The sequence below is a fragment of the Narcine bancroftii genome, chromosome 14 (assembly GCF_036971445.1).
Source record: "Narcine bancroftii isolate sNarBan1 chromosome 14, sNarBan1.hap1, whole genome shotgun sequence".
NCBI lineage: Eukaryota > Metazoa > Chordata > Chondrichthyes > Torpediniformes > Narcinidae > Narcine > Narcine bancroftii.
In genome coordinates this window covers 45,291,840-45,318,060 of record NC_091482.1, presented here as the reverse complement: position 1 = coordinate 45,318,060, position 26,221 = coordinate 45,291,840, and the positions used below count along the sequence as shown (strand labels likewise).

The 26,221-nt window shown below is 37.9% G+C and overlaps 1 protein-coding gene across 15 annotated transcripts in view; it reads right to left on the bottom strand.

The window, feature by feature from the left end:
• Positions 1–26,221, bottom strand: part of tcf12 (transcription factor 12) — a 354,049-nt gene that overhangs the window by 18,489 nt on the left and 309,339 nt on the right. For 11 of the 15 annotated variants that reach the window (XM_069910856.1, XM_069910855.1, XM_069910861.1 and 8 more), the window contains one exon: positions 19,459–19,656. The exons of 1 other annotated variant lie outside the window; for it this stretch is intronic. In XM_069910856.1, coding sequence (XP_069766957.1) covers positions 19,459–19,656 — 198 coding nt within the window. Of the gene's footprint in view, positions 1–2,027; positions 2,076–10,217; positions 10,327–19,458; positions 19,657–26,221 lie in introns of those variants that run through there. 3 more of the 15 variants (XM_069910868.1, XR_011348679.1, XM_069910869.1) reach the window with 3 other exon arrangements.

Genomic DNA, 26,221 nt, shown 5'->3' with positions numbered 1-26,221 from the left:
GGGGTAGAGGTTTACGAGGATTGCCTGCTTTTGATGGAGTATTTGGGGAAATAAAGTTTGTTTTTCCTGGAATGTTGGAGGCTGACTCTACTTGATTGAAGTTTAAGAGAGACATTGAAGAGGTAGATAGTCAGAAACGTGTTTCCAAGGTAAAATGTCACACACTGGAGAACACACATTTAAGATGAGGTTTATCAGAGATGTGCGGGGCAAGTTTTTTTAAACGTAGGGAGTTCTGTGTGTTTGGAAAGGGCTGCTGGGGTAGTGGTGGGAAAAGGCACTATAGTTGCATTAAGAGGGTTCCAGATAGATGCACGGATATACAGGGATATGCATCATGTCCAGGCAGCAGGATTTTAAATTTAATTTGGATATCATATTTGGCACAGCGGTCTGTTCTGAGCTGTGTTGGATGAAGTGGTAGTGGCAGTACACTTACAGCATTTGAAAGGCGTTTGGAGAGTACTTGGATAAAAACCGAGTAGAAGGTATGGACCTAATGCAGGCAAATGGGATTTGTAAAGATGGGTATCACGGTGAGTATGGCTGAGGATGACTGCAATGGCCTGTTTCTGTGCTGTATAATTCCACAGTTCTTACTTTAAAAACTAACATGATCTAATTCTAATCGTATTGTGGATTTAGAACCGGGGCCAAGGAGGGGAACTTGGGCTCGGGTTCACTGATGGGACGGATGGAGGTGACGGCAGCACAGGAACTGACATCAGAGAAGGTGGTGGGATTCGCAGCACTGTGTCTCTGGAGGAACCTACTTCATCGTCTTGGTAGGGGTGCTGGACCAGTGACGTCTCTGTGTGCATTTATGGGGTAAACAAAAGTAAACAAATTTTGTGTATTTTGACGAAAAAGAAACGAACCTTAACCCAAGAAATCCAACTTGTTGGTTAGGTGGATACAAGCAAAAGGAGTAGAGGTTCTTCAACAAACACTTAAAAGCCTTCAAATAATATTTGTTAGCTTTTCCACACCTATCTCACTTACCTGACATGATTAGAACATTAAAACAGCTCACGATTTGAAAAATATTTTCAAAATCAAGCCTGAAGCAATACGCATTCAAAGTCAGCAAAATGGCAGTAATTGCAGATGGAGTCAGCCCTTTACCACATGGAAAGAAAATCATGTTTAACAAATTGACTGAATTTTTTTGACAGCGTAACCAGAAGAGATGAGGAGGAAGCAGTGGATGTGGTCATTTCTGAAGGGATTTAATAAAGCCCCACATAAGATCAATGTGCAAAGTTAAAGCAAATGGGCGACTGGTTGTGATGGCATAGATTGAGATTTGGTTGACAGACAGGAAACATCAGGATTAAACATATCTTTTTCCAGTGACGGACAGTCTGAGTGGGGTGCTGCAGGGGCCCCAGATAGACAAAGTATACTAAGTTATTTAGATAATGGACCTAAATAGATCTCCAAATTTTTAGGTAGCACAAAACTGGGGGCAATGCAAGGTGTGAGAGGAACACAAGTGGGAAAACGCGTGGCAGATGAATAAGTGGTTATCTACTTTGGTTGTCCAATAACAGAAAAGCATTATCAAAATAATGACAGATCAGTAAAGGGGCTTTGCACACCAGTTGAAGAAAGCAAAAATTCAAATCTGAGTATAGAAGTACATTGCCTTGATGAAACAACACCAGGTGTGTAACATGAAAGTCTGACGATGCTGTGATTGCAGCAGTTTTGGTCTCTATATCTGAGGAAGGATATTCTTGCCATGGAGGGAATACAACAAGGGTTTACTAGACTAATTCCTGGGACTGACACAAGAGATTTGATCATTTTAATCAACTTTCACTGGAAGGGATCTCATAGAAACCCATACATTTTAATGGGAGAAGTCAGACTAGATGTAGCAAGGATGATATGAATAGCTAAGGAGTTTACAAATAGGCCGTAGGCCCTGGATAAAAGGCATTCAAAATAGATCCAAGGTTAGCAGAGCTTTCTTCACCCAGAGAATGGTAAACTGTTTGGTTCTCTATCATCCTGCCTCCTACCCGGTTTTCAATTCAACTGCAGTTTAATCTGAGGAAGATCATCCATCTCTGTGTAAAGTAGAAAATCATACAAATTAGCTGAAAGGAAAAAAAAACTCCATCAGCAAGACAATTAAAAACAAATATTTACACATCTACAGCAGACATGAATTTAATATTGACTAGAATGAATTTAAGCAGTTCGAATCAAAGAGTCACACAATGTGGCTCAATTTGCTCACACTGACCAAAATGTCCCACTCAAAAATAGATCCCACCTGCCTGAGTTTGGCCCATTTCCCTCTAAACCATGGTTCCCAACCTTTTTTTTCCCTACTCACGTACCACTTTAAGTAATCCTTATTTCATCGGTACTCTGTGATTAGTAAGGGATTGCTTATGGTGGTATGTGAGTGGGAAGGGAAGGTTGAGAACCACTGCTCTAGACCCAATTGTTACTGACATATTTTGCTTGAGAAAAATTGTCATTTGCCCATTTCCTTTGGAGTTCTGAAACCGTGCACATAACAAGTCAATTAGTTATGATTAAAACAATGGTTTTCAAACATTTTCTTTCCACCCACATCCCACCTTAAGCAATCCCTTACTAATCACAGAGCATCGATGGCATAAGGAATACTTAAAGTGGGATGTGAGTGGAAACTCATCTTATCCATGTAGCTGTCCAAGTTTTTTTTCTCAAAAATTACATTAGCACCTGCTTTATCTACCACCTCCAGCAGTTCGTTCCTTACACTCTGTGGAAAAAAATACCTCTCGGGTTCCTGTTAAATCTCTCCCCCCCTTCACCTTAAACCCATACCCTCTGGTGACTGATTCCCCTACTCTGGGCAAAAGACTCTGCGTTCACCTGATCTACCTTATCCACCTCTTATCCTCCTGTGTTCCAAGGAATAAGGCCCCTGCCTCGACTTAACCTCTCCCTGTAACTTAGGTCCCCGAGTCCTGGCAACATCCTCGTAAATCTTCTTTGCACCCTCTCAATCTTGACAACATCTTTCCTGTACAAACTTAGGCCAAACAGACCAGAAGCAGTATATCGCCTGGCCAGAACGGACAAGATGTCATCTGGGGTTGGAACAGAATAATTGTGCATCATTATTTGCCTTGGAGGAAACTAGACATTCAAATGGGATATATTAACAATTTTTATTTTAACAACCCCATTTTGCAGCTTGCAAGTTTTCTTATTTGAATATAGTTAAAAGTATTGGCACAAAATCTATAAGCAGAGAACCAAGTTTCTGGTTAAAAATCCAGGAATATTACCTGAGCAAACAATGAGAGACTAACATCCTCGATCAATCAATACCACTAACACAAGAGAGTGGTTACATTTGCCTACAGTTGCTACACTTTAAAACCCCTAGTATACTTAAAAAATTTAGCATATTTACAAGTTCATTAGAAATAATGAGGTCATTGCATCATCAAAATGAATCCCTTTGCAAATAAAATCAAACGAGGCAGGAATAAAAATTCTATGAATGGCCACTTTGTCCACCATCATTATTTCCGCAAGGCCTGTTCACAATCATCAATACTGTAATAGACAATAATCATTTCTAATCTACAGAGCACACCAAAACGTGGGTGGGTCAACATCAACATACCAGGTGTGCAAACAATTCCCTGCCTCAGGGCAGAAGTCTGCAGTACAAGGTCAGAAAGTTCAATTCATTAGGCATACAGCTGCCACTCTGCAGTTCAGGAGAGAAGAGCTCTGCTCATATTTATCTGCGCTACATGACTGAAAAAATTCAAAGCATGCAAATTAGTACGAGGTGTTTCTCTGGGAAAAAATTCACAAATTAGATACCACTTATTCTTTGCCTGCTCAAAAGATGGCATGACAACATCTCTCAAATAAAAGTCTCGAAGACGACCAACTGCTGTTTTTGTGTTAACTTATGAGTTGCTGCTTTCCCTGAACCAGTTACAACGTGTATTCCCAAAAGGCATTGGCAGTTTTCAGTTATCTTTGCTTTGCTTCATTGATAATTTTATTTACTATCAGCGAGCTTCTCTACAATTGCATTCAAACCCCACTTTGCTTCTTGTTTTTTAAAAGTCAACATCACTGGCTACTTAGTTGCAAGGAAATTAACAGTACATTTTTCAAATCCTGAAGTAGGCTGTTGTTTCATATTTTATGGCATTTTACAGCTTTTGAAAATAACTGCTTTGCATCAAGTTGAACTACACTTCTCACCCGAGCATCATTCTGTGTTTGGAATCAGTCATTAAATCCTCCTCCATTTTTTAAGGAAGTATTTTGCTGGTTAGTACTTGGAATCTGCACTAGCCAACGCTGCAAACTTCCATAATGCGTGGAATTGGGTGAGACTTTGGTTGTCCTAGTTGTTACAAGACTTTTGGAGAATGTTTTGGGAAAATTTCACTGCTTTGGAAATTAAATTTCATGACTTTATGATCATCTACTTTTCCTGAGCTAATTCATCTATTGTACTGTGAATCACCTTCAGCTTTAATGCACACCACATGGAAAATGCAAAAATGCCATGTAACATATGCCTGGTAAAAGTCAGTGTCTGGTGATCAGCAAAAGGCAGAGATCTGGACAGGATCTGTAAACAGAACAGTTTGCATCTTTGAAATGGGCATGTTTCTTTTCTGTAAGCATTTTCTCTAAGACAAAATTTAAAAATACTTGGAATATTGCTTTTGAAATTTGGCCTCTGGACTGGCACATGATTTGGAAAATAATCAAGCAGGTAGGAGAAGAAATATATTGCACTGCACTCAGCTCTGAGGTACCCTCAGAGACTCCTCTGCACATTCAGGATATTCCTTAGAACCAAGACCAAGGGCCAAAGAACTCATGCCTGCTGCACATCTCAGATACAGCTCCCCGCAAATCTCAAGGGATCACTGTGCTGGGACCCACCTTCTTCCCAACGCCTGCTGGCATCACGCATTCATTAAATGTGAACCAATGCACCAGAAAATAAATTAAACCCACATATACAGGTGAATTAACATCCAAATAAACGATAGACAGTTAAGGTTTGCACTGAATAATGAAGTTGTGCGGGAGCGTAAACACTAAAGAAGTGGAAACAGGAATCAGAATTTCTCCAAATCCAATATTAAGCTTAATGTTCTCAAGCTGGCTGACTGCAGAACAAAAACACACAATCTTTCACCAGTTTTATAAACCTTTCACAGGATGCCATGGAATCTACACATAAAATTAAAGAAGCTGATTAATTATTTAAAAAAATCACATTTTTAAATTTCTTTTTATTTTGTAATATTCATTAGAAAATTAAAATATACATGAGCAATCAATAGTTTTTAGACCTAGTTTTGCTGGGCAGTAAGTGAGGGTAACACTAAACATTCACCAAACCTCTGCAACTGATGGCATGATTTTCAGGGTATGATATAGGCCTAATCGGTCAGTAGCTTCCATTATGATAATTTCCAGCTGATTTCCTTTAATTGCAGTACAGAAAGCTACAAGCGGTATCGCTGGTCGAAATACATCAAGTACTGCCAGTAACATTGGAAACTGTTTGATCATCTGATTATTTTCTTACTGCATGTTGATTGTGGTAAACAACTTAGCCACGATAAAAACATGTAGTCAATGTTCATCTCAGTGAAGGACCAAACATGGTGGTCAAAAGAAATCCAATTCCATACTTCATTTTCTATCTTAATAAAACTAAAATAACTGGTTAATTTTTTTCCTGTGTTTCTGAGAATCTTCTGTCTCTCTGAAATGGAAATTTTGCTTTATTCCTTACAAGGATGGCAAGATTAAACAACACTGGTTAACAAAGGAAATTGAGGGATTGATCAGGAGAAAAAGGGGGTGTGTGTTGGATAGTTGCCATGCCTGCCCTTTGAAGTTTCCAGAGAATTTCGGAGAGGTTCTGTGAAAGTAGTTATGAGGGCAAAAGGAGGAGATAAAATGGCCCTGGCCAACACAATTAAAGGAAATTCCAAGACCTTTGGCAAAACCAAATAGGGAGTCTTTGTGTGGAGCCAGGGGTTATGTGTGGTGTCCCAAATGAATATTTTGCCTCAGGAAGAAGTAGGGGGAGGTGTTCACTGATGGTCTAGACATGCAGCAGGAAAGAGTAAGCATTAGAGATATTGACAACACATTGAGGTGGACAAATTCCTGAGGTACTGAAGACTAATATTGTTCCCATATTCAAGAATCAAGTTGGAGGATGCTACAACAGGAGTTGGCCTCTTCGGCAACAATGTGTGGGCTTACAGAGAGGAGGTTGCGTGGTGAGAACTACCCAAATCTCAATGTAGGCAAGGCAAAGGTGATGATTGTGGACCATACTGCATTACACATCAATGGTTCCATCGTGGAGAGAACAAAGTTCTTTGGTGTGCATAAAAAGAATGACCTATCCTGGACCCAGAACACCTCCTCATTAGTCAGCAATGCCGATACTTCCGAAAGGAGGTTGAGGAGGGCAAGGCTACTGGTCCCCATTTTGTCAACCTTTTACAGGAGCATAATTGAGAGCGATCTGTCTGGCTGCATCATTGTGTGGGACAGTAGCTGCAAAGCCTTGGATCACAAGTCAGTACAGAGGATTATCAAATGGCCAAAATCACTTAAGTCTACCATTCCTTTATTGCTTAAATAGAGCACAAAGAATTATTGAGGATCCTTTCCAATCAGCACACAGTATCTTTGACTCACTATCAGGAAGGAGGTACAGGAGCATCAGAATCAGGACTGCCAGGCTGGGAAATAGCTTCTTCCCAATGGCTGTGAGATTGATGAACAGTATCCTGCAGCCAAGAAAATTATCCCAAAATATTTTATATATTTACTTTAAGCTACATCTTTATGTATTTAGGTGGTTATTAATGACTGCATATTGTGCGTGTATGTGTTTGCATCTGGCCAGGAAAATGCTGTTTTGTACAGTCAGATGATAATAAACTGGAATTTGAAAGGTGGTAGATTAGAGTTAATCTGGGAAACTACAAACCAATGGTAGAGAAACTATTGGAAAATATTCAGGCATAGGATTTAGGGTCACTTGGAAAGGCAAAGACTGATCAGGGGGATCAGCATGTTTTGTGCATGAGAATTCCAGCCTCACAAATCTGAGGTTTTTCTTGAGGAGGTTATTCAAAAAATTGATGAAGGCAAAGTGGTAGGGATGGTAAACATGGCTTTTGATGAGGTCCTGCCTGCTAGACTGGTGCAGTTAGGGTGCATGGGATTAAGACTTTTTGGCCAACTGGATCCAACATTTACTTGCTCACAGGAGACAGAGAGTAGTATGAAAAGGTTGTTTCTATGACTGGAAGTCTGCAATCACGAAAGAGTTTCAGATAGTGAGAATTGTTGTGGGGGTGGGGATACAGAGGGAACAGATCAGATGGAAATCAGAGCAGTAACAGATTGTCTTTATAAGCAAAGCAGTGAGTACTGTATATGAGTTGGGAATCATGTGCAGCTATGCAGGACAATGGTCTGGGCACACTTGGAATATGGTTCTGGTCACCACAGTGCAGAAAGGATGTGATAGCAATGGAAAGAATGAAGAAGAGATTCAACAGGGTGTTGCCTGGAATGGAAGCCTGTGGTTACAAGAAGAGATTGGATAGGCTGGGACTTTCCACTGGGGTTGTGCATAGTGCGGGGTCCTCACAGAGGCTTATAAAATTATAAGGGACAGAAAGGATAGATAATTAATCCTAAAATTAGAGGACAGATGAAGGAAGATTTTCCATAGAGAGGTGATAGGTATATGGAGCAAACTGCCAGAGGTAAAAGTAGGTTCAATCACAGAGTTTTACAAAAAACCATTTGGACAGGTATCTGGATGGAAAGGAATAGATGGCAATGGGCCAAGTGCAGGAAAAAAGGACTAATGTTGAAAGGCATCCCTGTCAGCATTGGCGAATGGGTGATTCTACAAATTTCATTTCACATTTTCCTAACCTTTCAGATGTGATTGGTTACTTAATGCAAAATGAGCCAGTTAATAGGACTATAAAATTCAAAGTATAAAATGCCCTTTAAGTGCAACTATTTTAGACCCTGCAAGGGTTCAAATGTCTTTCAGCAAGATATTTTTTAAAAATACTGGTCCAAATTTCCTGAGGTAAAGTGCTAAAAATGCCATGCAGTAAATGGGGAAAATTTATTTCCCATTTCTTAGTTGTATGCATTCACAGAAGAAAGCAAGTGGCAAAGACTGATCATCTAAAAATGCTACATAAATTTTCATAATTTGCATGAAAAATAAAACTGAAGGCGTAGGCATGGCTAAATATTACTGCAATCCAAGTTATTGTTGGATTAATGTTAAGATTCTACCTTAAAATGTTCATTTGTTTGTGGGTCATTTCATATTAGGCATCTTACAAAAAACAACACAGAACATCTTCACACAAAACCTTGCCATTCTTCATAAATGGAGAGATATTTAAAAATAAATCTGTCTTGACACCAGAAAATAAAACAAACAGAAAAAAATCTAACCTTGAAGTTTGCCAACTGAGTTTTTTTTTTGGCCTTTAATGTTTTAGACCAAAATTTAGAAATACAAAATAAAATGTTGATATTCTGCCAGATATATGTTTCTCAGGAATCTTGAACTCTTTGATGGTTACTGCTATGGAATAAATTGTTGCCAAATGTGGGAATTGAGATTGGAAACAGTTCAGATGACATCAAATTTTTACAGCATTGAATCCAACTGCACTGTTAAAAGGTGAGACTTCATAACTTGGTGAAAAGTGAAAATCTCAATCATGGAAAATATTTTCAAAATTTCAATTCAATGAGGTTCATTATTGTCAACTTCCAGAAACAAAAATCTGCATTCAGGATTATCAGCTGTGGGGATATCAAAGTCAGCCAGATTGCAAATGGCTGTTTACCTTCATCCTGAAAGCAAGTCACAGACACAAGGGGGGAAATCACCAGCAGGAGTGCTGGAAAAATTCGGCAGCAGAATTGGAGGGTCGGGGGGGGGGGGGGGGGAGGCCGAACCAGCTGGTGCAAAGGGCCCCTTTCTCTGATGATCTTGAAGGGTCTGGCAATGGTCTTGGCAGCAGACATCAGATGACGATCAAGAAAGGGCCAAGGAGCAAATGGTCCAATGCCTACCATATGTTACCAGCAATTGTACCCTCTTTTGCTGAAAGCAAATATCCAGTTTTATTTTATTACGTTAATTTAGACGCTGAAAACAGCTCATTTTGTTGAATGGGCGTCTATATTTGTTTTACAGGACAACAGCACGGACATTTGAAATTTAAATTCCTTCTAATGGTTTCAAGCTGTACCACTTTGTTCTGACTTTCCTTAAGTGTATCAATAGTTCCCACATTTTGAGCACAAGATGGTTTTGATTAATTGATTCTATCTAGGGACTAATCTATAAATTGTTTGCTTCAGCGGATTATTTCCACTACAGCTGGGCTCAAATCCCTTTCATATAAAAGCTCAGTTGTACAACCACAAATTAAATATTCCATCCCATCAGCTCTCCTCTCTGCTCAAGTCCCCTTGGTTACTGCAATCCTTCAATGTGATTGCCTCAGCATTACAAATCAACTTACCTGCTTTATCCATTTGCTCGAGCACTCTGCAAAAAAAAAACTAATATGCCAGTTGTTACACATCTGGAAAAAATGTAAGGATAAGCTGAAAATTCTCCATGGAGAGTCTGTTTTCTCCATACTGACTAAATTTTACAAGGCATTAACTTCAATTCTTTTGGGCAGGGGATAGGAGACTGTTATTTCTTGAACAAAAACAAGTTGCAGGTGCAGTTTATCACCAGCATTCCATTCACCAGGACGAGATGCTTCAACACGAATGTCTTTTTGAACACTAACCACTGTTTCTACTTTAACTTTAGGCTTAACTTGATGGCCCCTGATAAATTTTAAATTTAGAAATACAGCATGGTAACGGGCCATTTCTGCCCACAAACCCGTGCTGTTCTAATGTTTAAAATTATATCAGCATTTTCTAATTACCCTTAGAATTGCAAAAGAGCCTACTGAAAGTAGAAGAAACACTCACAAGGCAAGACTGCATTCCTCACATTAATACCTTAAATTATTCCTAACATCTACAAGAGACTGCAAAAGGCAGTAACTACATCTGCAGTTTCAAGTGACATCATGGAGAAAGAGCAATAAAGAGAACATAAATGAATGTACCTGTCAATACAAACAATTTTAGTAAAATTGTAAGGCTCTTAGAGAAGTTAGAATGACATCTGACACATGCACTTAGTGTTACGGTATTGTTGGATGAGGCATTGGTAGTCTGCAAAACATCCAAAAATCAAATGATTCACTCATGAATATTTCAGAAACATGTCAAATAGATACCTGCAAGTATAATTAAACCATTTTGAAGACCTTGTTCTGGAGCATGGAGATTACATTTACAAGCCCACAACATTGACAACAAAAAAATGGGCCAATTCTCTTAAATCCACTGTGGCTTATTGTATCCTGCAGTTTGCCAAGATTACAGATAATTTTTTTGCTTTCCAATAGCACTGGCCTTAAACTAAAAAGTTCCCAATAAAACAGCCCCATATTCTGAATATGTTCTGTAATCCAAAGAAAAAGCCCGTTCAATCCAATGAGTTAACTTCTTCCCAGACTACTCTCCATCAGCAAGAACAAATGTTTGACACAGAGCACTTGTTCAGCCATAACCTGCTCACCCAAACTCAGTTTGGGTTTAGGGTTCAGACTTCTTCACAGCCGGGAGGCGTGACAAGATGGCGTAGAAGACAGATGTGTAATTCCACCTTCCCCCAGCTAGATTTTTAAATACCCAATTTTAAAATTTATAAAAGTGGTTAAAAGCAGTATTTACAGTTTTTGGAATAGTGGAGGATTGCAATGGCTACAAATGTGAAAAAGTCAAAAGCTCAATTACAGAAGAAATTACCTTATAAAAGTGTTGAAGAATTGAGGCCTTCCTATCAAGTTGATGCTACGGAGTCGTTGATGGGAGTCCCCAGGCCTCAGAGGACTCCTGCACGGTATTACGCCGGCGCCGACCCTGCATCCGCAAGATGGCGCCGACTCGACAACAAGCGCGGGCACTCCGGCTAAGAGAGGAGCCCTTGAGCCTGCGATGTTGCCTAGTGGTCCGGGGGCGCGCATTGTAGCGTCGGAGGACGCATCTGCATGATCGATGGTTCTGTCGGGCATTCACGGTGCTTCGAGGGTGCGTGAATTACTGGAAAAGGTGTGGGCTATGAGGGAACCCGAGCGACGGCAGCCTGACGAGGTCGGTGCACCGTGGTTGGGTGTCCAGACCCACAGCCGCACCGGAAAAGGACCAGTTGTGGTTGAAGAAGAGGATTTAACTTTATTGGAATGTACACAAGAAGAAATAATGGCTGAGACTAGAGAAGGTAGGCCTCAAAGGGAGGTGATGGAATCTGGACTGGATTCTGTGTTTACTGTTTTGGAAGGGATTGCTTACCAAATGGATATTATGTCAAAGCAGATGACTCAAGGATTTTTGGAAGTGAAAACTAAAATGAGTACTATGTGTGAAGAAATGACAAATATGAAGCAAGATATGACTGTAGTTAAAAGTGACGTTAATAGATGTATAAAATCAGTAGACACTGTACAAGATAATTTCAAAAATTTTTGAATGTAAAAATCAAGTGGAACGTATTAGGGAAAAAGTGGAGGACTCTTTTGTGGACTGGGGGGTTCAGAAAAAGGAATTATTGAAGAAGATTGATTCATTGGAAAATCAAAGTCGGAGGAATAACGTAAAAATAGTGGGTCTTCCAGTGGATATTGAAGGTTCTGACCCGATAAATTTTTTAAAGAAATGGATCCCTGAGGTGTTGGGCAAGGAGTTTTTTCCAGAAGGTCTGGAGTTGGATCGAGCACATAGAGCATTAAGGAAGAAGTCATTTCCAGGACAGTCACCACGGGCAGTTTTAATTCGTTGTTTGAAATACCAAGATAGAGAAATGGTATTACGACTGGCGGTGCAGAAGGAGTGACAAAGTCAAACTCCAATCATGATTCAAAATAATAGAGTATTCTTTTATGTGGACTTGAGTCAAGAAATTATTAGATGACATCGGGAATTTAATTCAGTTAAAGAAGTATTGTGGCAGAAGGGTTATTCGTTATCCTGTGGTGTTGAAAGATTTTTACAGAAATTTTCAATCCCAATATTTTGGGAATGATCAGGATGCATTAATTTTTGCTAATTCGTTGCCAAATTTGCGAGGGAATGGTCAGTCTTCATTGTTGTCACCTAAAAGGGCAAATGGAAATGGGAATGGGAAGTATGGAAAGAATGAAAAGAAAGAAGAACTGACACAAAGTCTTATTGATATTGAAGACCCAGAACAATAATTGGGGCTGGAATCACTAGGTTGAATATACTTACTATATTTGATTGTGTTTAATTAAACAATGTATATATGTCTGGTTGGGGGGGGGGGGGGTGGTGGATGGCACTGAAATCTTTGATAGTCATCTGCCGCTAGTGGGCTTTACCACACCCAGATTTTTAGGGCGTTACTACCTTTGGGTGGTTTTTTTTTTTAGGGATGATTTTTCTTTATTTTTTTCAATTTGACGTTTTATATGGAGAGGGCTTACGATTTTAAGGATTTATAAGGAGAGCGATATTTTGTAGTGTGTGAATATACTATTAGTTTGTAGGAATGTCTAATTTGAAATTTGCAACTTTTAATGTTCAGGGGTTGAATAATCCAATTAAGCGGAAGCAAGTATTGGCCTATATTAAAAAAATGAAATTTGATATTGCTTTTTTGCAAGAAACACATTTGACTGAAAAAGAACATATGAAATTGAAGAGAGAGGGGGTTAGTCATTTATTTTCTTCTTCTTTTGATTCTAAGGCGTGAGGCATAGCGATTTTAATTCATAAGAGTTTGCCATTTGAATTAGAATCGTTGGAAGGAAATGCTGGGAGAGTTTTGAGGGTGAACTGTAAAATTTTTGCTGAATCTTGGACTTTTCTTAATGTTTATGCACCTAATATAGATGGTGAATGGATTATTTTAAAAGCTTTTTTGTTGTTAAATCAAGCTAATGAAAATATTCTAGTCGGGGGAGATTTTAATTGCGTTTTGGATCCTTTATTGGATAGATCTCCAAAAAGTATAAGGAAATCAAAGATGGCGATACAAATTGGGGCCATGATGAAAGATTTAAATTTGGTGGATATTTGGAGAAGAGTTAATCCAACAGAGAAAGATTTCTCTTTTTATTCATCTCGACATGATTCATTTTCCAGAATAGATTTATTTTTGGTATTGGCACATTTACAGTGTAGAGTATTACAGGGTGAATATAAAAGTAGGGTTATATCGGATCATTTCTTATTGCTCTTTTTGTCTTACAGATGGAGGTTTAATACAATGTAATTGTAAAACCCAGAGTTTGTTACTTTTGTTAAAGAACAGATTACTTTGTTTTTGGCTGAGAATGTTAATTCTGTAGATAGTCATTTTGTACTAAGGGATCTATGAAAGGTTATTTGAGAGGGCAGATTATTAGTTATACTACAAAAGTTAAGAAACAATATATGGCAGAAAGTTTAGTGTTGGAGAAACAAATTGCTGAGATAGAGAAAGATTTTCAGAAAGATATGGCAGAAGATAAAAAAAAGCTGCTTTAGCGAATTTGAAACTACATTATAATACATTACAAACTTATCAATTTGAGCATTTAATTAATCGATCTAAACAGCGTTATTATGAATTGGGCGAGAGTGCACATAAGGTACTTGAGTGGCATTTAAAAGTGGAACAGGTACTGCGGACTATTAATGCTGTTAAAAAGAATTCAATAGTTACCCACAAACCTCAGGAAATTAATGACCAGTTTTATTCATTCTATCAAAAATTATATACTTCTGAGGGGAAGCAGGATAATGGTTTTATTGAATCTTATTTATCCAAATTAATGTTGCCGGTATTAGGGGAGGAAGATGTTATGGAATTGGAATCTCCATTTACAGATTTTGAGATTAAGGAAGCTATGCAGGAGATGCCAAATGGAAAGTCACTAGGGGATGATGGATTCTCTGTTGAATTTTAAAAAATCTTTTATGAAGATTTATCTTCTGTATTTGGGGATGTATTACAACAAATAACTGAAGAACAGGTGTTACTGGAATCTTGTTCGAGTGCCTTAATTACTGTAATTCCAAAAAAAGATAGAGACGTGTTGAAAGTGTCTTCGTATAGACATTTCTTTATTAAATGTAGATTATAAAATTATAGCAAAAGTGTTAGCAAATTGGCTCACTAAGTACTTACCTAAGTTGATACATATTGATCAAACAGGTTTTCTTAAGAATAGGAATGCGTCAGATAATATTCTTCGGTTGATAACATTGGTCAAGGCATATCGAAAGCAGCCCAACCACCCAATGGTGATTGCGCTGGATGCGAAAAAAGCCTTTGATAGGGTTGAATGGGATTTTTAACTTAAGGTGTTAGAGAAGTTTAAATATGGCCCTTTTTTTATTGGTTGGGTTAAAGCTTTATATACAAACTGAAGTGGCGACAAATGGTCAAGTTTCTTTGCCATTTAAATTGACACGTTCGGCTCGACAAGGTTGTCCATTGTCACCAGCCTTGTTTGCATTGGCTACTGAACCGTTAGTCAGACAATAAGACAGAATGATAAGATGAGAAGGATGAGGGTTATGGATGATGAATATAAGATTAATCTATTTTCAGACAATGTGTTGATATATTTGACAGAACCAAAACAGTTGTCGTCACAGTTGCAAGAATGCCTATTGCAGTTTGGAGAGCTATCTGGATATAAAGTTAATTGGGATGAGTGAAATTTTGCCATTTGGAGGTGATTATTCAGAATATAAAAATATCATAAAATCAATATGGTCAGATAAAATTAAATATTTAGGAGTAATTGTAAATGCTGATTATCAATCTTTATATAAATTAAACCATGTTCCTTTATTAAGAAGGATTAAAGCAGATTTAATTAAATGGAAAGATCTTCCGTTAACCTTAATTGGTCGGGTAAATTGTATTAAAATGAATATTTTCCCTCGAATTCATTATCTATTTCAGTCGATACCATGTTTCCTTTCAAAGGGTTTTTTTCAGGATTTAAATAAAGTGGTGAGAGAGTTTTTATGGAAAGGTAAATTACCTCGAGTAGCGTTATATAAACTCACATGGAAATTTGCATTAGGTGGACTTCAGTTACCTCATTTTCAGAATTATTACAAAGTAGCTCAGTTGAAATTTGTTAGTAGATTGATGGACTTGGATCAACCCCCAAGTTGGGCGAAAGTGGAGATGGCTTTTATTTCTGAAATTGAGGTTCGTCAATTTATATTTTGGTGGAATATGAATTTGCTGCGGGAATGTAATATCCCGGTATTAAAACATTTGTTAAAGATTTGGACTAAAAGAAATATGGTTTTAGGATCAAAAGGTAAATGATCAATTTAAACTCCATTATATACTAACCAGCTTATTCCTTTTTCAACGTTTAATAATCATTTAAATGGTTCGGATTCTAAGGGAATAAAGATAATGCAGGATTGTTTTGAGGAAGGACAGTTTCTTTTAATCAATTGAGGAAAAGATTTGATATATTTGTAAATTCTTTGTTTGTGTACTACCAACTTAGAGCTTTGGTAAAAGATAATTATGGTAAAGAGATGAATTTATCTATATTGATGAAATTTGAATCTTTGATATCCTCTATACCAAAGAAGGGTTATATTTCAGTTATGTATCAAGTGTTACAAGATAGTATGGATAAACTGGAATGGGAGAAATCTAGGCTTAAATGGAAAAAATGATTTAACTTATATTTTTCCAGAAGATAATTGGGAGGATATGTGTTATGATAGTGTAACTAAATTGATGAATGTAAGATATGGAATGGTTAATTATAATTTTCTACATCAGTTATATTTAACTCCGAAGAAATTAAAAAATATGGTTTTAGTACTTCGGATTCTTGTTTTAGATGTGGTTTATGCACTGGAACTTTTTTACATGCTCTTTGGTCTTGTGTTAAAGTACAACCATTTTGGGAAGGAATTATGTTAGTTTTGGAAAAATTATATAACATTAAATTACCATTAGACCCATCAATTTTTTTATTGAGTTATATGGTCTCTTTGAGGGGATTAGGGTTGGATAAGTTTCAAGTTGCATTTGTACGCTTAGTGTTGTCTGTAGCACGAAAATGTGTAGCTCGTACTTGGAAAGATAATATAGAGATTAATATAATACGCTGGGATAATGAACTGAAAGCTTGTATTATTATGGAAAAAATTACATATAACTTGCATGACAATTCTTTTTTTGTTAATAAGTGGTCTCCTTACTTGGAGTATATGCATTTAGATATACTTTGATTTATTGTAAATATTTTGTTTTTCTTTTTATTCATATCTTTGGCTCTCCTTCAGAGAGCTGGCTGATGGGATGGGTGGGTGGGGTGGGGTTTTTGTTTTCTTTTTGTTATTAGACTGTATGTTGTTTTTTTAAAGATCTTTTAAATAAAATTAAAAAAAAAAGACTTCTTCACAGCCTTGGTTCTATTCAGGCCTCCAGAGCTGAGCTTGAGAAGTGAAATTAGAAGGATCACCCTTAACATTAAGGCAGTATTTGACTGAGTAAGGTATCACAAAGCACCTTCATCAAGAAGCTGGAAAGCACCTTCTCAAGAACGCATTAAACTGCCAGCAATGCTCATGTTGGAAAAAAATATCAATACATGCCTGAAACGATGCACATTTTGCTATTTCATAGATTGTGGGCTATCACAACTCAACAAAATTGAAAACATCTTTCTCAGACAAATTATTTAAACATCAAATAGCAAAAAAACCCCAGAAATATGAAATACACAATTCCTACATGGTAAGAGACATTTCCTGGCAAGTAATCATAAAATGCTTCTCACTAAATATGACTTCAATAAATACTAAGCAGAGTCATGGACGGATATAAATTTTACTGAATAAATAATATTAATTCCCTGCAATGATTGGCAGCACAGAAACAAGTTTAATGAAACGTACCATTTTTATGTTTTATGCATTTCAATATTACATACATAGATAACATTCACTTAAAGCTAAATTCAAGCTCAATTTTGATAGAGAAGAACATGTTTGTTTTGGTGAATGATAGGCAAAGATCAAATTGTTTCAGTGACTATTTTCAGGACATCAATCTTCAGCGAAAAAGCCCTCAGCGGGGGTGAGAATAACTGGCACGAACCTTTGTGTGAATGGAGGTTTGCAATTCCCAAGCAAGTGAGTGGAAATTCACAAATTAAGAACTTCTATAGAGTTGAGAGCTGAACTCCAATGCTGGAAGTATGGTCCCCAGCAGTATAGCACCAGCCATTGCTACTTCATAGGCAAGGCCTGCTTTGAGAAAGGTCTGAGAGAGAGCAAGGTTACCAGGAAGGAAAGGGTTACCATGTGAGGAAGGCTTGTCAGCTCTTTGACTGTACTCGTTGGAGTACAGAGGATGAGGGAGGACCTTGTCGAGGCATTTTGAAGGCTGAAAGCCTTTGGCAGAGTAGTTGCGGCAAAGATGTTTCCCATAGTATTGGATTCTTGGACAAGAGGGCATAACTTCTGGATAAAAGGGAATAAATTTAAAACAGAGATGTGGAAACATTTCTTTAGTCAGAGGGCTGTGAGTCTGGAACATGTCACCACAGGCAGCTGTGGAAGTGAGGTTGTTGGGTGTATTTAAGGCAAAGATTGACAGGTATTTGATTAGTCAGGGCATCAAAGGTTATGGGGAGAAAGCCTGGGAGTGGGGCTGAGTGGGTGGATAGATCAGCTCATGATTCAAATGGCAGAGAAGACTCAATGGGCCCTATATCTTGTGAAGTTCAAGGAACTTTACACATCTTTTATATTATTTATTTAATTTAAATGTATTTGTTTTGAGTGTCTGGATATTAAAATATTTTAACAATTATTTAAAATATAACACCACTGAATGTCAGAAATTTACACCAACTTTCAAGTTTTCTGACAGCCAGTTGAGCACAAAGCTTCACCAACTCTCAAAGTATTTCATTCAGATTTACAATGCATTGCCCCATACTATGTACTCTCTTGCCAGACCGTTGAGAGTCAACTTCACCGAGGAAGCAAGCACCACCAGGAATGTTTAAGGTAATAGCAGATGTAGACAGATGACAAATGTACATACAAGCTGCTCAGAGAAGTTTCAGGCCAATAGAGTTGGGCAGAAAGACTATCAGCATATTGCTACCAAGTCAACACGATACAAATTAAATTTATTATTCTATTTCAATACTTCTTAGTAACCTTTCGATATTAAGTAAACTAAACAAGTAGCCTGCAGACTATCTTTATTAATTCAATACTCAAAAGTGCTGGAGAAACTCAGCAGGTCATGCAGCATTCCTTAAGTAGAAATAATATGCAATTAACGTTTTGCCTTTTTACCTTGTCAAAGGGCTCAGGCCTGAAACATTGGTTATGTATCCTTCCTAAAGAGAGAACATGATGTGACTTGCTGAGTGTCTCCAGTACTTCTGCATATTGAATACACTCACAGTGACTGCAGACTTTCTTGCTGGAGTATCTTCGTTAAACTGTTTCAAGTTAAAAATGTTTCAGATGCTAAAGCACATTTCTCCCAAATTGGAAACCAATGGACACCAAATATAAAATAAAGAAGAGAACTTGCTATAAAGGTAGAGAGTTGCTATGTTTGGAAGCAAAACAGATCTGGCTTCAAGCAGATTGGAAAGCACTAACTCAACAGGAACAAACAGGGGAGCACGGTTAGCTTAAGAGTGAGAGCAACCAAATTACAACACCAGCGACTTGGTTTGAAGCCGGCACTGTCTCCCTGTGTCTGCATGGGTTTCCTCCCACCTTTCAAAATGTACAGGGGAAGTCGGTTAATTGAAGTATTCAGGTGGCATGGGCTTGTGAGCTGGAGGGGCCTGTTAGCGAGCTGCATGTCTAAATTTAAAAGTACCCTGCATTTTCTTTGGCTAACACTGCAGCTCAGTTTTACTGCAGTTAAAAGTTTACTGATGCAGATTTTCTTTTTAAACTGAAATCAATTGATTACAATAAAACGATGTCAGTTTAATCTGCAGCAGGAACATCTGTCTGTATAACAATGTAGCAGACTGTGTTGGATGGTCGTAACCATTCACTGAACCAAACCAGAGCATTTAAAAACTTGACTTTTACAAAGCAAATTGATTTTTGGAAAAATGATGTGTATATCCCATTATGATTTTTGTTTTAGATGCGTGTAACAAAATCAAACATAATGGCTCTGAGAATAATTTCTTACCTTGAGGATTATTAACTCTATTTTTCTGCCACATTTAAATTTAACTTGTGTTAATACAAAATTACCATTGATGCTTGTCGACTGGCTGTTACCGGTGCAGATGCTCCGAAGTTGGAATTCAGTCCTCCGATTGGCCCATTTTGCGACGGTCCCAGTAAACCGTGCATGTCACCAGACATGCTAGTTGAAGGCCCAACTGCGTGGTTTCTGAGAACGTGGATGGCATCATCCAGCCTGTCTAAGCGATCCTCCATTCGAGTTTGCTGCCGGGGAAGAAGACTCTGAATGAAGAAGTGCTAAGGCAACAATTCTGATAAGGCAAACTCACAGCAGGTTGCTTAATAGATATGTCATGAATAAGATATGAAAGAAATTGAAACAAAACAAATGGTTTCAACAGCAGCCATAGGCATTTGAAATATGTTTCAAATTATAAATAGGATATCTGAGGAAAGGAAAGTTTTAAAAATGTGCACATTAAAGGAAATCATTTATTTTGGGAAGGCAATTTGATCAGTTATAATTTTTTCAACACAAGAAAGAAATATTAAGATGTTCCTTGACATGCTTCTTTCTTGGATGTGTATCTTTAAATAAATCAAAATGGTTAAAACATAAAATGTGGACCTCAGCCAGAAGGAAAACATTGTTGGCATTCATGCAGATGGTCTACAGGTCTAGAACAGTAAACCAGGAAATGCACCGCTGAAAGAGTAGTACTACCTCACAGACATCCTTTAAGAAAGACATTGCATCTTGCAAATGCTCATGAAGTTGCTGTTCAACCCGGTTTTTCTGGTAAAGCCAAGACATAACAAGAAGCAAAATGGATTAATACGAATACTGTACCACAAAAGCTAAGCAAATCAAACAGCTTAAATCAACTACAGTATGTTTCCGATTAACTGAAAACTGATCAACCAAATATCTGAAAGTTTTTCAGGTGAGACAAAAGGTCACAATTTGAAAAAAAAGTTCAAAAGAAATGTACCCACCGCGCTCAAGTGGGGCTACTGGGAATCAGTTTTACAAAGGAGACATTTGTCCACAGGTTACACATTGAAAGAAAGGATTAGCACTGATTATTTACTTATAAATTGCCATTTTTTTTGTCATGAGTTACTGCAACTTTGTGATAAATTGCATTGTGGTATTCTCAGAATTTGAATTCTCCCTGCTTGCCCACCTGAGCCGTGCTTTCTTCCCGCTTTCCCGTCCAAACCACGCTGCTGCTCTCTCCTACTCACCCGCCCAAGCGCGCTCTCTCTCTCCGCTCGCCCACGCGAGCCGCTCTCTCCCAGCTTCCTATGTCAAATACCCTTTTAAGCGGGGTCGGTAAGGTTCTGCTGGAGGACAACCTCCTACCACTTACAGGTGAGGTGAAACCCTGGGCTCCTGGGCAGGAATGGGGACCTCGGGCTCCTGGGCAGGATTGGCAACAAAGGTGGGGAGGTGCCGGGATTCGGCGATAGCCAATACAAGCATTCTCCTGATGCTACTGGGCTGCTTTAGAGAAAATTCCCAAATAGCCGAAAAATCCGCTTAACCGAGAGAGCATTTCAGATAATTGGAAACATACCGTATTACTAAAGCTTGCTTGGACAGAAATGTAGTTGCTAATAATGATCGCTATAATTTTTGTGCTGCAATTCCAACAAGCGCCAACACAGAACTCAGGAGCAGGTTGGGTGGCAGCTTCAAATTTGGTTTGAATACTAATTCCGTTGCATTTTATTTGCTTTTTATTCAAATATGGCATCTCACAACCACTGCACAAAGATTAATATTCTGTCCTGCTTACAGTACTCATATGTTCACTGATCTTCAAGTGTTGTTTAACATGAGGATATTGATTGAAATTATCTAGAAAACCAAATATGTTAAAAACCAACAGTTTTCAGTGCTCCCTCCAACTTTACAGCAACATCTAACATTCCATACCTCCCCAAAATATCCACATCTGAATAAGCTTGTAAGAATCCAACAGTACAAAAGTAAAATGTTCCTCCTAAAATTAATTCAAAGTTGTTTGAATCACAATTCTTTCCTGCCATGTTCCTAAGAACATCCTTCATTGGAACCATATGTCAGAGAGAAACTTGAAAAGCTCACCTCACTCGATCACAGTTGTAATGAATAAACTCAGAATAGGCCTTCCAGGGATTCAGATGTTAGTGAGGAGAAATATTAAGCAGAGGTTTTAACTCTGAGCATTACAATAAATATTAATGTAATATTAATGTCACCATGTAGATGCAATGTATCTCAACAATTAAAGCTTAAAACAAATCAACCAAAATAGTGTATGACACTTTTACCATGAAAACTTTTAAAGAGGGTCAAAACAGCAAATTCATTCAACTCATCAACCCAGTGAAAAGCCTATCTAATTTAACCCAGTACTTCCCTCAAGTCCTGCACTTTTTCCTTGCAACTCCCTTTAGAAGGCAACTACTATTCCCACTCTCCATTTCAGTATCGCATTCCATGCATAATTCTCTGTGCCAAATCATTCATCCCATGGCTCTAAGATTGCTCATCAATTGACACAATTCGAGTCCTTTTGTTATGAAACCTCGGAATGGTTCCTTGGACCCATGAATGCAATCAAAACCTGTTCTTAACTCTATTGATACTTCTAACTTGCTCCCTCACTTTTGAAAAATACAATCTCAAGTTTCTGAACTTTGCGCAACTGAAGCTCTTTCCAATTTTGCCCAAATTAACCTACAGTCCCATATGTTTTGAATAGTGGCAGAAAATTGGAGCACCTGGATGAAACCCACACAGACACGGGGAGAATGTACAAACTTCTTACCGACACCCGGATTCAAACCCGGGTCATTGGCGCTGACATAGTGTTGCACTAACCACAATGCCCTAATTAATCCAATAAATCTCCTTTGCATCCACTTGAAAGGTTTAGCATCCTCTGTGTAGCGTAGTGACAAGATCTGAACAGTACCTCTATGAGATCCGTAAAGCTTGGAATTATTATTTTCTTTTTACTTTGTTCATCTTTGAACAAAACTTTGCTTCCAATTGTCTTTCAGAACAATTCTATCAATTTCTTCTCCTCTTTCAAAGATTTATGCACAAGGTCCCCTGGAAAACTTAAATATGAAGCAGGTTTCCCATTCTGCTGTGTGAGTCCAATTTGAAAGTTAGGTGTCCAATTTACCTTGATGTGGTAGGATACTTTCCTGCCTCAAACCTGGCACATGCCCAGAATTACTGACAAGTTCCAGTGTTCAAAAATGTTGCTGGGGCCCACCCAGCCTCTTCTTTAACACTGGATATCACTTATTAAAGTGGACAAATCAACAGAGCCTGATGAAATGGATCCGCGTGCCTTGTGGAAAACTAGGGAAGAAACAGAAGAAGGCCCTTTTGCGATAGTTTTGGCATTGGGTGAAGTGCCGGAAGATTGGAGGGTGGCTAATTTTGTGCTGTTGTTTAAAAGGAACAGCAAGGATAAGCAACACTACAGGCCAGTGAGCTTGACAAAGTTGCTGGAGGGGATTCTGAGGGACAGAATCCAGCAGGCAGGGACTGACTGGTGATGGTCAGCATGGATTCGTGCATGGCAGATTGTGTCTCACGAATCAGATAGTTGTATATGTTGACTTTAGCAAGGACAATGTTCCAAATGGCAGATTAGTCCGGATGGTTAAATCATATGGGATCCAAGGTGAGTTGGCCCATTGGATTCAAATTGACTGCAGTAAAACTCTTCGATGTGGTATCGACAGGGATTGATAGATGCAGGATAAGTGAATTTTCTGGTTGCTTGAGACTGTGTGTTGCATGAATGGAGAACTAATGGCAAAGCGCACCAATTTTAAACCTGTATTTTTTACCCATTTAGTTTCTGAAATTTTTTTGTCACTTCTTTGAACTGTGGATAACAAGGATTTTACGGTACATGGAAGGAGGAAGAGGGTAATAGTGGAAGGATTTTTTTCTGATTGGAGACCTGTGTTCACTGGTGTGGTGCAGGGTCTGTGTACTGGGTCCACTGCAGTTTGTCCTATTAATCATTTTGATAGGAATGCAGTTAACTTAATCAGTAAATTTGCGGATGACACAAAATTGGTGGTGTGGTGGGCAGTGAGGAAGGACATTAAGTTTAAGACAGAATCTTGATCAGTTGGGTGGGTGGTAAATGGAATTTAAGTATGAGGTGCAAGTCAAACCAGGTCAGGACATGCACAGTGAATGGTGGGGCCCTGAAGAGTGTTGTAGGATAGAGCAAACTCGGGGTACAGGAAGTAGAAACTCAGGTGGATAAGATGAAGAAGACATATGACAATCGGTTGAATTTTTATTACTGAGAGCAATGGAGGGTGTAGAAAATTATGAAGGGCATGAATAAAGTGAACAGTATTTTCCCCGGGGTAATTATTCTAGAATTAGAGGACATGGGTTAAAGTTGAGAGGGAAAAGATTTAGGAGAGACCTGAGGGGTCATTGTTTTTTTTCACGCAGAAGGTGGTCTGCATCTGGAATGAGATGCGAGAGGAAACTATAGAAGCAGTTACAATAACAATTTGGGCAGATTTATGGATAGAGGAATATACTTAGAGGAATATAGATTTAGAGGTGTAGGCAAATAGAATTAGGTCAGAATACCAGTTTGGCATTGACTAGTTGGGACAAAAGGACTATTCCATGACGTGTGACTCTCAATGGCTGTCTGAAGAGCAGAAAGCTGTGGGAGGCCGGGCCAAACACCAAGACCCTGGTGTCATCATTATTATCAGAAAAAAGGCAGTTTTATTCGAAAAGGCACGACTCTTATTCCAGAATTGATTTTTTTCTAATATCGGCACAATTGCAGGGAAGAATAAAAAGAGTTGAGAAAAGTAAGTATGGAATACAAAACAATATTCTCATTATCAATTAAAGGCAGATTTAAGAGATAACAGGTCCAGATTTGATATTACCTGAACAAAGTTATTTTGAACAATTAATCACAGATATAAATATTAAAAAGTTTGTTTCAATTATGTATATAATTTTGCAAAAAGGAATGTATAAACCAGGAGTTCATAAATCAAGACAAAGATGGGAAAATAATTTAAAAATAGATATTCAAGAGGAACTTCGTTAAAACTTGGTCAGGATAGTATAACTAATATACAATTAATGTCCGATATAGAATGGTACAACATAATTTTTTACATCAACTACATCATACTCCACAGAAATTAAATGGATTAAATTCTAATTTTTCAGATAAATGTTTTAGATGTAATAAAGAAATAGGTACTTTTTTTACATTCTACGTGGGAATGTTCAAAATTAAGACCCTTTTGGACAGAACTGGGTTTATTTTTGGAAAGAGTTACAAAAGTTAAATTTCCTCAAGATCCAAATTTTTTTTTACTTGGAAATATTTTTGACACAAAATTGAAATTAAATAAATATCAAAAAAAATTTATTAAAATAGCCTTAGCAGTAGCTAGAAAATGTGTGGCAGTAACTTTGAAGTCACATGTGTATTTGGGAATGGGGAGATGGCCAGACTGAAATAGGGAGTTGGATACCACTTGAAAAGATAACATATAAGTTACATAATAAATTTGAAATTTTTGAAAAGATTTGGTAATCATATTTATAAATTGTAGGAATTAGGTTGTAATCGCCCAACCTGAGCCTTCCGTCTCCTAAAAATTGTGATGTGTTAGATTTTATTTGATAGCTTTAGTAAAGTTTTTATAAATAATATCTAGATGTTTCTTTCTTTTTTTCCTTCTTTTCTATCGGGTTACTGAGGGGAGGAGAGGGAAAAAATGTTCAAAATAACTATGTAGTTATTTTTAATATTTTTGAACAAGAAATTTATGTACAAGCTTTAATGCATATGTGAAATTAAATAAGATTTTCCAAAAAAGAAAAAAGGCAAAGTTTATAATACTATACCTCACTCGTCATGAATTTTGTGACCATCCAGTTATTTTTAGATTGTCTGTTATTTACACAAAACAAACTGAAGCAATTACTACATTTTTTCTTGACTCTATTCATTTCGAAGGAGTATCGTTAAGATTCTACAGTCCGCCCTGCAGATGTTACGAGCTGCCCTACTATGCTTCAGCGATCCATGAGTTAATGGTCAAGCGGGCAGCTATATCCTGGATGGTATTGAGCTTCTTGTTTGCAATTGTTCACAACAGAAGTAATTTATTACAGTACGTTTCCCCTTATCCAAAATGCTGGGGACCGGACAGTTTTTGGTTATTGGAACAAAACCAAAAAAAACTCAAAAAAAAGCACAGTAACATCAGCTATCACCAGTCCCCGACACCTTTCCCACTGATCCCCAATGCCACTCCACCACTGCTGCCCCCCTTGGGCCCGAGGTCCTGTTCTTGCCCAGGAGTCCAAGGCAACTTTTTTGATGCGGCGGCTCCACACCCGATGTTGATAATGGAGATGCCGTGGCTGAAGACTTGGAGCCAAGTCTATTTGGCATCATCCCAACCAGAAGCAAAGATTTTTTTTAAAATTGTTATTATAATCAAAACTGGTGCTGAAAGAATTTCAGAGCCCCACATGGGCAAGTCAGGTGATAATTTTTTTCAACTTGTGATCTCATGTCGGCGCCGCAAAAAAGTTTGGTTAATGGAACATTTCTGTTAACGGAATTTTGGATAAGGGGAAATGCATTGTACCAGTCAGCTCATTTTCCAAAAAAATCATTACACAAGTGTGGAGAATTTAAAAATAATATTTGGTTATTTGTGAAGTAAGTGTCTCTTTAGTGAGATTGCTAAGTTTCAAATTAGATCTGCAGAACATACTTTACAAGTTGCACATCTAATT